Source organism: Olea europaea, unplaced genomic scaffold, assembly GCF_002742605.1.
Source record: "Olea europaea var. sylvestris unplaced genomic scaffold, O_europaea_v1 scaffold311, whole genome shotgun sequence".
Lineage (NCBI taxonomy): Eukaryota > Viridiplantae > Streptophyta > Magnoliopsida > Lamiales > Oleaceae > Olea > Olea europaea.
In genome coordinates, this window is record NW_019249854.1 from 598945 (window position 1) to 611665 (window position 12721).

Sequence of the window (12721 nt, forward strand, 5' to 3'; positions counted from 1 at the left end):
TGAAAATAAAGTATAAATATATCATTATCTAAATCCTTGGAAAAAGGTAATTTGAACCAAGAATTCAAAAAATAATTCATTTAGATGTATTTATTGACCAAAGAAATCAACAATATCTAAACACCAGTTTTAAATGTTCCAACTCAAATTAACATCCCAGAGAACAATTAGTTAATATTATATTTGATAAATTTATGACATGTCTGAAGCGTAATAATATTCGATTCGAATACAAAAATCTTCAAATGAAAATGGAACAATTAGTAAAGATGGTCAGATACCTGATATGTTAAAAATTGAAATATCTCAGCTAGTAATGTTATTATAGAAAAGAATTGAATTGAAAAGAAAAAGATATCGAAAATACTTGTGCATATGATATCATGTATCATATAGCAAAGAATCAAAATAAATGCATAGAAATACTTCGATCGAAGTGGTGATTGACCATATAAAAGGGACATAATCCTAAATTAAATTTACTAGAAAAACCTGAAATTCTTGGTCTTGTAGTCCAAAAATTTAAAGGTGTATACTTATAAGAAAAAGAAAATAAAAAAAGTAAAATCATAATATGAAATGTACGACTTTTTACATAATGAATTTCGTGAAAACTTGTATAAATAAATAAATTATTATGTGGTGGATGTAATCACAAATCTCTATTTTACTAGTCTAATCATGCAATAAATGTGAATATAGTCAACTTATCTTGTATTGTTTTAATACTATCCTTGAAAGATTTTATAGTTGAACCATATAATTCAAGTGATAATATTATGAGGAGAGTGAATACGCGTTACAGTCTTTTTTTCTTGATCAAAGTTTTGTCTCATTGGGTTTCTAGTCAAGGTTTTAATGACACAATTTTTGTAACGTATTAAAAGAATAATGTACTTAATGACACAATTTTTGTAACGTATTAAAAGAATAATGTACTCTTTTTTCCATCATTAATATTTTTCCTACAAAATTTTCCTAATAATTGTGTAATGAATGTGTATAACATAAAAGAAATATACCATCAAAATAATACTCTGACATGCATGAAACTCTTGAAGAGATCAACGAGAACCATTTTACGTCATCATGTTACTACAATCATCAAAAGTTGATAAATATCTCCTATGGAGATGATGTTATTAGAAAACATTGACGTACAAAACAATTGATATAAAAATCGAAATAAGGAGTAGATATACTATTTTTCCTTAGCCCAAGTTTTGCCTCATTAAATTTGCTTGACAAAATTTTAATGGGACAGATATTTTTATAATGTATCATTTAAGGGGGAGTATTGTAAATAATATGATTATTATTGAATGATAATTATATTCTCACAACCTAGTTTTTATTATCATTGTAGCCATAATTTTCCCTATAAATATATGACTTTGGTTATCAATAAAACACATGAATCTATTGACTTCTCTTATTCTCCTTTTTTTTCTCCCACTAAAATGTAATAATATGATTAAAATAATACTTTTTTGTATACAATATTTTTTTTTAGTAATCGAATGTCCCAATTAATATATTAATGCAACATTTAGCACATTTGTTACCTCATTAATACATTAATGCAACCTATCAATTTTGTAACCTCAATTAAATAACAACATAATGGATGGATTATGATGTAAATCATGAAGATTAATAAGGGCTTTGTTGATGAAAAATAAAAGTTGCTTTGTTAATGAAAAATAAAAACTCAATGGATGAATTATAATATAAATCATGAAGATTAATAAGGGTTTTGTTGATAAAAAATAAAAAAAATTCTTTGTTGATGGAAAATAAAAATTGTAAGAACAAAATACTCAATTGAATAATAAGTCACTAAATTTTCATTGAGTTTTATTTATTTTTTAATAGTTGAATGTCAGTTTCACTCATATTAATTTCAACCCAAATGATAAATATAAATTAAATATTTCACCACTTATATTAATTCTAAATCAAATGATAAATATTAATTAAATTGGTAATGAGGGCTTTATTGATGAAAATTAAAAAGAAAAAAAATCAATTAAATGTTAGTCATTGAATTTCTGTGTGTAATTTTTTTTTCATTGAATGTCCTCATTAATATATTAATGCAACATTTAAAATATTTGTAATAATAACTTAATGGATGAATTATAAAAATTGCTCTGAAAATTAAAAACTCATTGCATGAATAATAATGTAAATAATGAAGATTAATAAGGTTTTGTTGATGAAAAATAAAAATTGATTCATTGGTTGAAAATAAAAATTGTAAGAACAAAATGGTCGATTGAATAGTAAGTCGCTGATTTATTTATTTATTTATTTTTATATAATTGAATGTTAGTTTCACTTCTTATATTAATTTCAATCCAAAATGATAAATGTCAATTAAATATTTCACTCCTTATATTATATTAATTTTAAACCAAATGATAAATACTAATTAAATTGATATTCCAATTATGAGGATATAGTGGGCATATAGTTAAACATGTAGGGGTAAATTTGGTATTTGAAAGTTTCTCTACCATCCCCACTTTTAATATATTGTAGATGAACAAGATAATTAATAAATTTTATACCAATATATATAGCATATTGGAAAAATTAATCACCATAGTATATTTGGTAAACAAGAATTGGATAATTGAAAAATTGCACGCATCTCTATTCATTAATCTAATATCTCGAAAAATTATCTCTCAATTATAATTGACAAATTTTCAATTATTATATATAACTTCTCACCAAAAGTAAACCTTACGATATACAAAACCATTTTTTTTTTTTACGCAAATTTCATTCCGTTAATCTAACATGATGACAAAATTAACCATCATATATGTTTGGTTTACAAGACTTGACGCAATATTTGACAAATATTATGCTATCAACCTAGCATATGGCATTCTTAACACTCGTTAAATTGCCAAACATGGTTGAATATCATGATTGACAAATTTCATATAATTAATTTAACATTCCGGAGAAATCAACCTTGATATTATAATTAGTATACAATACTGAATAAAATAATTGACAAATTTCATATAATTAATTTAACATCGCGGAGAAATCAACCTTGATATTATAATTAGTATACAATACTAAATAAAATAATTGACAAATTTCATATAATTAATTTAACATCGTGGAGAAATCAACTTTGATATTATAATTAGTAGACAATACTGAATAAAATAATTGACAAATTAGTACATATCTCTAATCTCTCTTCGTTAATTAAGTCCAATATGATAGATTGGACTAACTATTTGTTAGTTAGCTTTCAAACAAGGTTTTAAATCATGAGATAATAATTTCACTAGATTTTGGCAGCATTTCATAGTGGACTTTGCACACCATTTGTTAGTAGAAAGTACATTTCGCACCGATCAACTATATGTCTCTACTCAATTGAGCTCCCTTAATTTTTGTCCTTTTCTCATTTCTGTCATTTACATACTCTGATTGTTATATCCCCTCCTTTTGTATCCATTCTATCTGATAAAGCTCTAGAGATACAAATTATTTATTGACACTTAAATTCGACGATAGAATTTTAAGAGAAGTAACACTTCCTTTCGCTATATACATGGAGTAAATGTTGAGTTTATAAAAGGATTGAGTTACACCCCTAACATTTTAATCTTTTGGGATGAAAATTCAAATTCCCCACAAATTGTTAGGCTCCAAACTTAGCAAAGTACATGCCCAAGATGAATCCCTATTTGTAGTCTAGCGAAGGTTTGGATCCTAGTCAATCACAAAAGCTAAAAAAAATTGTTCTTGGCTCTGAAAGATGGAAGAGTAGAAGAGTTTAGTCTTGATGGAGCATATAATCCTTCCTTGTTTGAGGAAGGAGGCGACTATATTAGCACTTGAAGGGAGATTGAGATGATATGGTACTTCATTCAAGGGGAGAATAGTTGGAAAAATGCGAACATTATAAGGACATTTGAATACTTTCAATAGGTTAATTTGTTTTGGGATGAAACCCCAATTCTCCACGTACGGAAATACTCCGAGATTACCATATTATTGAATTCATAAACCCACGAAAGTATAATTAATAGCAATTATAATTAGCTAGATATGTAGACACATTTTGGTATGGTAAAATAGACAATACTGAATGAAGAAAAAAGAAAATAAGAAAAAGTTTTGTATATGATCAAATACAATCTAATACTGTGTACCAAATGTATGTAGAATTTATACATTTGATTCATGTTTTGAAATCACTGAACTGGTTTCTCTACCAGCAAACCATTGAATTGTTCTCCTTGCAATGGGAAACCAAAGCCTCAAAACTTTTTCATCCTTTACAATATTTACTGGAGATGATAATCCATTGATCCTGTTGCTTGTACTGAGTTCTGTAAATCTTGAAATATTTGTAATCTCAGACATTGATCTCTTCTCACCTGGATTCAATGATCTTGTCGCCGTCTTTTCGACTATATCTATTTTGTTAATACAAGGAGAGCTTGAAGTGGCAGTTGTACTTACCTTAGAATGGTACAATCTTTTTCTTTCCATATCCTCCTCCTTTATCTTCAAAACTCGTTTCTGGGCTGAAAGTTCATTGCTGAATCTTCCACTGTTCGACTTGATTGGCTCAAGTCGTTTGCTCGACATAAAATTGAGCATCTCAGAATTCAGAAACATAAGGTCTGAAGTGTTGACATCACTCCACCTGCTTTTACAAATGAAATCAGAAACAATGATCTTGTGCTTGAATTTGTGTAAGGTCTTCTGGTCCCCATTATCCTTGCTACCTTTTTGAATCAAAACCTCGTCTTCCTCCCCCCTGACAATGTTTTGGAACGTGTTTTTGAATCTGGATGACCTATTTCTATCCTGCTCTCTTTGAACGAAAAGCTCGATATTTGGTTCTTCCGCTAGATTGCACGAGTTCCGGGGGCACCTAAAACTGTTTGTATACGTCAAACTACTTAAATCTCCCACATCAAACTTGTGCCTGCAAATGGGGCAGCTCGAGTGATTTTCGAGCCACTTATCAATGCAGTTCATGTGGAATGCATGCTTGCACTTTGGCAACAATCGAAGAACTTCAGTCTCCTCAAATCTTGATAAGCATACTGCACATTCAAGGCCTTCTTTCGAGCCCTTGAGGGACGAAAACCTGAAAAACGGAAGCGATTCAATTACAGATCGACCAATACCAGAAAACCGAGATCTTGATGCAAGAAGAGCACTGGGATCTTGTCCATCATTCGACTGATAATAAGAAACCGGTCTGTGACAGAACTTCGCGTAAGCCACTATGAGAAACGTTAAGCAGAACATAATTAACAGAACAACAAGAACTACCGCCATGCTTGGATGAAGTGGATTCACATCACGCTGATTGGATGAATCTTGAGCTTCAGCACATATAAACAAGAAGAGAATAAAAATAACCTCAAATTTTTCCATTTGAGAAATTGAGCAGGGCTCACTTATTTTTCTTCAAAATTTCGTAGTTGCTGTGTAGCATTCTTCTTCCTGGAATTCAATAGAAAACACTGTTCTTAAGGATGCATTTTAGCATCTTAAACTATTAAATAAATTATGGTTCTTAATATTTGATTCTCTGTTTTTTCCTTTGGATCTTTCTGTCTGTCCCAATTGAACGACATAATTTATCCGAACGAGCATCTTCTAGTGGGTGCTGATTCTGAACATGCCAAAGACATGGAGCCAAATAGTTACTTTCAATTGAGAAATTCAAACATGTAAAATATTAGCCCTTCGAAGTCTGGTTTCTAAAGGGCTTAGTTTTTATTATTATTATTATTATTTTTTTTTTCAATGCTTGTATACAATGTTGGATGTATGGAAATGAGGCCGAGTCCACCCAGAGTTCCCAGAACAACATGATTGTGTTAATTTGGAAGGAATATGTTATTTTTCTATATATGTTGTAGGAAGTGGTAGAGCTAGTGGCATCAAACTGGGTCCGGGCTGACTTGGCTCGGCTTAGCTCAGCTCAGAAAAAGTCAACACTAGGCAAGTAACATCAATCACTAAAATTTCCAAAATCTTAGACATAATTGACAGTGAGCGATGAAATCATTGAACTACAGTTTATTAAGTGATAACTATCATGATGCATTTGCCTGTAAATTTTTACTTTAAATGAATTTATAGCGTAAATTGTAAACAATTTAACTCATAAAGACAAATGAGAATTCATAATTTTTTTTCCCCATATTTATGTCTTTATCATACATTCAAAAATAAAATAAAATAAAATAAAATTGGATGGTTGGCCCTACCCATTAAACTACTTCTCTTTGTTACGTAGGCGAAGTGAGCCAAGTTGGAGTTCTTGTTCGAATGAGCTGGGTGGTCCTTCAGAGGCCCCTCATTCAATGTAAGCTAACTTTTATTTGTGTTCGGTAAGGAGCCATTTATTCATTTACCTATCAGATTATTAGCTCAAGCCCTTTCCTACGCTTGCATATCGGGATTGGTCCAGCCCACCACAAAACCCGGACCAGCTCACGAGCCTTTACAGGCCTTTCTCAAACAGGCCCGGCCCGTTCACCATGAAGGTGTCATAAGTGTCGTTACTTTGAAAAGAAATGTTCTTATTTAATAACTGTTTATACATTTACAGGCCTTTATTTTCTTGCTTCCTCATTGTTGGTCACTCTTCCAAATCAAAAAATAAAAGGGATATCAAAATAAATCTCCACTTACTACAAATAACTTCATTACAAGGGAGTACTGTCGACCTCTAGTTATGTTTCCTCGATAAACTTTATTGCGCGTCAGAGCTTGTTACATGATGCAACCCATATCAGTTCTCCATACTTTACAAAAGAGTTACTTTTAAGCTTAGCCAATATATTTTCGACAATGTAGCATTTGGAATGCCAAATTTATCACTGTCGATGTATTGGCATGAAAGCTCCATGGAATCCGTAGGGGACTCTACTTGGTAGTGTAATCTTGGCCACTGGCTTGTCTGAAAATTTCTGCGCATCAACTATATAAACCTATAGCCAAGAAGTGTACAACTCAGTTTATCATCAATTAATCAAAGAGAAAACTTTAAACATTAAAGCTATTTTAAGACAACTTACTTGAGATATGTTACATTCTTCATTATGTACATATGTAATGATCCATCCACCATCTTCTTCAGGACTCCCAGGTTTCCCCACAAATGCAGCTCCAGTGCAAAATGTATTGGGTGGAAATTTATGATACTCGACCTTTATCAACTCTTCTTTGGGTTGTCTCGTATCCTGGTTCACAAATAATGATTTCTTAGGAGACCAGAGAAACAGGTGCACTGTTAGGGATTAAACACTAATCCCAATTCCGAGAGCTATAATGAATGAAACAAAACACAAAAACATAGAGATTGTTGAAGATAGTATTTAGATGATATATATGTGACCCTGTCTAACATTTTCAGTTTTTAGACCAAGTGACTCAATATGATATTAGAGTAGGCAAAAAGTGCTACGCTGAAGTCTTGCCGTCACTCATTCAAATAAAATTGTCCATGTAATGGGCTTTGATGGAAGAAAATGAGTTCTGCCTATACATGAGGTGGTGTGTTGAAGATAATATTTAAATGATACACATGTGCCCTATTTAAAAGTTTAAACTTTTATATCAATTGGTTCAACACAGAGCTCCACTTTAATTCCTTTATACAGCATAGGAAACTAGGTCAATCTGCAATTTCGGGATAAGTAACATATTTAGGCTCCACAAAGTCCAACATGCACTAGGGGAACGTATAATGGAAGTTTACCGGGAGAAGGTCGAGTTTCCTTTCCTTGAAGTAAAGTTTGGCTAGCCCTCCGTATTTTGCCATGCCTGTGGGAAACTTTTATGATCCATTGCTAGTTACGACCAATGATCGAAAGCACAACAACTTTAAAGAGGACTTTGTAATTTTACCTGATATGGAGCTTGCATTTGAATCAACCACCTGTGTGTACCCGAACTTAGTTTCAAGACCAACAAACTTTTCATTCATCATCGGAAAATCCATAGAATACTCGGTTCCAGTGAGATTCCTTTCCTTCACATCTCCGGAATCCATGTTCAATCTCCATTCATATGCACTAGAGAAAAATGATCCTTGTGGTTTTTCATCAGTTTCTTCAACAGGACTTATATCCTTAAACCCTTTGGAGAACCAATCAAATTTGTTCAAGCCAAAATCAGGTCCTGGTATGATTGAATCACGAGCTCGACATGCCAACACTACGACCTGCTCGTCCCATCCAAACATATAGAAAATTGTATACCAGTCACCACACAATGATTACTTTTCTATGGATTCCATTGGCAAGATATCAAAATATATGATTTATTACCTCATCATCCTTCTCGTAACAATTAATAATGTGAAATGTACAGCTTGATTCAACTTCAAACCACTGGACGGAATCTGCATCACCATAACGGGGCATTATTCCAATCCTTGCACGTCCTTCTTTTTCGTGCTTGATTAACCTATATATCCTCAAATTGACCATAATGAGCTATATATGAAAGATAATTTCTTGACATTAACACGAAGAATACTTACGGGCCTCCACTTATGAGTCGATCTATGTCTATGGTTACAGGAAAATCCATGATCACATTATACCTGAAAAGAGGATTTATTAACTTAAAAAATTGAAATCTATTCTGATATTGAACACAGTGAAAGCCTTCGAATAAACAGACTACCTTTCTGTAACTCCTATTTCATGGCAAAGGCAACACCTATTTAATTTGAGATCGGCTTTATGAACTAATTTCTTTCCATCGGCTGAAATAAAAGTGAAATATCTTAAATTAGCCATATTTACTATACATAAAGGAGCTTTACGCCACTTTTCTATACCCGAGATAACTCCGATTTCAAAGTAAGGCTTGCTTGGAGAGATCCCCATAATCACAAGCTCTCCAGTATCTGGAGCTTTCTGTTTCACTTAAAATGTTAAAATTGATGTTGGAAAAAACATTGAATAGGTAAAATTGTGGATTTTTCGAGCTTTTTACAGGTTTAAAGAACTACCTTGGGATGGCTAGTGAATGGCCGACGCCAAGCTTTATCGATATCCCAATTTTCAAGAGTTTCTAGCGTACGAATGTCAATCTCTTGAGGAATGTGATTCTCAGAAATCGAGTAGAACTTCCCTGAATGCTCAAAAACATTCGTGTTGCTAAGATATTTATCCACCAAGCCAAATCTTAACTGTCAAGATAAAAAATTCAGCTAGAGTAGCGTTGAGTATGTAGATATCTTTCAGTAACAGAGTAGCGTAGCTAGATATATTCATTTTTATTATATTGGCATACCCAATTTAGTAGAAAAGCTGACAGTACGGCTCGAGGATCTCCTTCAATAGCTGGAAGAAATGCTGGTTTGTTTCTTTCCTTTTCTAATTTGAAAGTATCGGTATGGACATATCTGTTGTTGTAGGCAGTGATCCAGCTGCCATCACATTCTTTACAAAAATACAAAGCATGAAGCATTCCTTCGCCTTCTATCCATGTGTGGCTTGATTTTCCAAACACGGATTTTGTCGATTTTAATGCCCCGAACAAAGGATTTGGGCCTAAATGGACAATAATATCATGAAAGGTGAAAACAACAGTTATCTAGCAATTCTGCATTAGAGAAACTTAGCCAAAAAAAATGGTCTAAAGCTGTTAGTTTTAAGAATGAAGTCTAAATTTTTTCACTATTTGAAAAGGCACGTAGTTCAAGAGTATTTAACCAACCAACTTGGTGTAGAGCATGTTTGCTTAATCGCAAGTTTAACTTCTTAAGTTACATATTTTTATCACATGATTTTTGTAGTTATTTTCGACTTACCTATCAGAAAAGTAACTTTTGAGCATGGAAAAAAAAAAATGCTCTATTTCATTTAGCTATTTGTCCTCTCCACTGATTCCATGATTTGCCAACATATCAACTATCAACCATCGTCTTTCTTTTTCATTTTTTCTTGTAATTTTTCGATTGGTCTCAGAGGCATAATAAGACAGAATCATCCGGGAAAAGGACAGACTGAAATTACAAGAACAATGTTATAACATAATATGATTTTGAATTGGAATCATTTTGTCAAGAACCTTAGAGATTAAAATAACAAAACCATGTTCATTTTGGAGGTATGCGCAGAGAATCATTCAATACTTTTATGTTATAGAAAATAAAAAAAAAAAAAAATAAAAATATTCCATTTTTGGAGTTTTCCTAAAGAGTAATGCCATTTAGTCTACTGGGATTACAACCCTAGTCTAGGTGACTCTAATGTGGCATTAATTGATAGGTAGAATTAAAGTAACTCATTTAGTTTCACCTTTCATTTAACATATCATTTAATGTCATCTAGATTGAGGTTACAACCCTAGTAGGACTATATAGCATTACTCTTTTCTAAATATGCACTGTATAAAGAATTGACATGACACACTTTACAGACCCAGTAGCTCAACCATCCAAATGGCTAATAAACTAGAATTTTCAAGGACTAATCTGGCTTTGTGCTTATCCATACATTGTAATTAACAGACGGTAATAAACAAGGAATAGCTCCAAGGAAAAAGGTACACAATCCAATTCAAAGCAAGGACATTTTAACAGTTCATAGATTATCTGGTTTTCTAGTAGAGATCGAAGCAATTGGCATACCATTTCTAATGTAAACGCCCTCTTGAAAATCATCTGGGATCCTTCCTTCTATGCTGGTCACATGAATAGCTTCTCCCCGCTCTTCTACTGGAGCAAAATTACCCTGTTTACACCAAACTTTAATGACAGGTTTAGCATGCCATACTGAACTGGACAATGGACAATAGTTTATCTCTTCTATTCTCTAATATTTTCTAATACGGTAAAATCCACTCTACCAAATATGATATAAACAAGTAAGCGTACTTGGGGGTGGGGGGTTGTTTCGCATTACCTGGGATGGAAGCAATGGCTGGTCAACGAATTCAAATGTCAAATCAACAAATGTATCTAATAATCTTACTGAAGCCTCCTTAATGATCTTGGGAACATTAGCCCAAATTGGATTCTGCTGTAACTTTCTGAAGAGTGGCTGTTATATAGACAAAGTACAAATATACAGTTTTTCGTTATAGCCTGATAAAAAAATCACATATATATTGTGGGCACGTTCAATACACTATATTAAACTGGATTGGACATTATCATATCTTCTTTTCTTTTTTTCCCTTTAATACGATCCAGTTCAACTTACTAATCGAGCCTGTCCAAATGACAAAGGAAACAGACAAGAGTTGTTTACCTTAAAACTCGAAGAAGAAGGGAGTGAATCTCTGAAATGATGATCAAATTTGTGGGAAAATGGAGGCCTTCCCATGAAGCAATTGACTTGCAATATACTGGCCATCTTTTTCTGCATAGAATGTAAGAAACAAGAGAAAATTGTTAACTTCTTGAAAGTGCCAACACTTGTATATTAATACATAATGTTCGAAAATTTGGTGTGTATAGTATCATTTATTACCCCAAAAATAGCATCTTTTCTTTGGCCTTATTTGTATGTTTATATGACGTGTGACACGAATTGGTACCTGCACCAGTCTAAAATGGTTGCCTTGAGCCCATTGACTCTAATGTTATTAAATTAATACAAAATAAACAAATTATTTTCATGTTTCCCTTAAGTTTAAAGTGATTAGTAATGGATGGTTAAGGATCTATTACATCTAATGAATCGAATATAGTATTGGAGAAAATCACTCCATTCAAAACAACCTTTACTATTTGTTTGGAAAAGATTATTTGAAATTAAAAATGATTTTTTCTCTTCAAAATGCATGGTTAGAAAGTAAGAAAAAATTAAGGATCCACTTGCAAAATTATTTTATTGGTAGAATGTACATTCAAAATCTATTTGATCAAAAAAATTTCTCATAAAAGTTGTACTAGTCGTTTATTTTGAACTTGATGTTAGAAATTAATGTGATTACAGTAAGATCCTAATTACGACTTGATTCTTGGATATTTCTTAGAATATCCACGATTTAAAAAATTCAGTATTCATTGATTCACAATAGAATACAACTAGATCGACAGATCATTAATTCTTGCAAATACCAATTTGAATAATTTGTCGGATAAAAAATCTAAAAACTTTTATATAATCATATCAATACCAATTCAAATGACCCACAGGTCCAAGACACTGTTTGGAAAGAAACTAATTACTAAGCATAATTGAAATTTCACTTTAAATCCCATAACAATTATGGTGTCATATATCCACCCTAAATCTTAACCTCTCTACCCACAATATCTAGATAATTTATTTTCTCACTTTACTAAAATTTCCACCTTTATGTAATTTGCAGGAAAAAAATTAACTAGTTACCAAATAGTTGTTCCTTAATAAGTGAATGGAAAAACAACAACAAATTATCTAACTATTCAAAATAACCATATAAGAGCATTTCCAAGAACTTTATTTATTTTTAATAAGCATCTTGTATCTAGTTGAGCATAATAAAGAGCAATTTTAAATTTCCACAGTCGATTAACAATTTCCATAACACTTGTGTGAAATTGTTTCATTTGTCAAATCCTTCATTTTTGAATTTTGAAAATCTCTACCATATACCATTTTCCTTTAATCTTCTCCATCAAAAATAGGGATAAATTGAAGAGTTGACACCGACCGGACTTGCCATTATTTGAGCTTCTGGATAAAAGTGTCTTATTCAG

At 32.0% G+C, this 12721-nt stretch overlaps 2 protein-coding genes across 2 annotated transcripts; both read right to left on the reverse strand.

Moving 5' to 3' along the window:
* Window positions 1-4139: 4139 nt before the first annotated feature.
* On the reverse strand, window positions 4140-5493 carry LOC111385263 (E3 ubiquitin-protein ligase ATL42-like). Its single transcript, XM_023009640.1, has one exon. The coding sequence runs from the start codon at window positions 5431-5433 to the stop codon at window positions 4207-4209; it is 1227 nt and encodes a 408-aa protein (XP_022865408.1). The 5' UTR covers window positions 5434-5493; the 3' UTR covers window positions 4140-4206.
* Window positions 5494-6578: 1085 nt separating this feature from the next.
* LOC111385259 (carotenoid 9,10(9',10')-cleavage dioxygenase 1-like) lies at window positions 6579-11434 on the reverse strand. The gene is made up of 13 exons (XM_023009635.1): window positions 11283-11434; window positions 10935-11072; window positions 10661-10763; window positions 9319-9578; window positions 9035-9214; window positions 8861-8939; window positions 8704-8785; window positions 8558-8620; window positions 8343-8481; window positions 7921-8236; window positions 7772-7836; window positions 7089-7253; window positions 6579-7001 (listed from the first exon to the last, which is right to left on the reverse strand). The coding sequence occupies exons 1-13, from the start codon at window positions 11397-11399 to the stop codon at window positions 6888-6890; spliced, it is 1821 nt and encodes a 606-aa protein (XP_022865403.1). The 5' UTR covers window positions 11400-11434; the 3' UTR covers window positions 6579-6887.
* Between the last annotated feature and the right edge of the window lie 1287 nt (window positions 11435-12721).

Excerpts from the sequence above, each read along its gene's own strand:
- LOC111385263 (XM_023009640.1), bottom strand. The coding sequence starts at position 5,433 with ATGGAAAAATTTGAGGTTATTTTTATTCTCTTCTTGTTTATATGTGCT.
- LOC111385259 (XM_023009635.1), bottom strand. The coding sequence starts at position 11,399 with ATGCAGAAAAAGATGGCCAGTATATTGCAAGTCAATTGCTTCATGGGA. Across the intron at positions 8,940-9,034 it reads CATTCACTAGCCATCCCAAG|AAAGCTCCAGATACTGGAGA; the intron begins GTAGTTCTTTAA and ends TAAGTGAAACAG. Across the intron at positions 8,237-8,342 it reads GTTACGAGAAGGATGATGAG|GTCGTAGTGTTGGCATGTCG; the intron begins GTAATAAATCAT and ends TGGGACGAGCAG.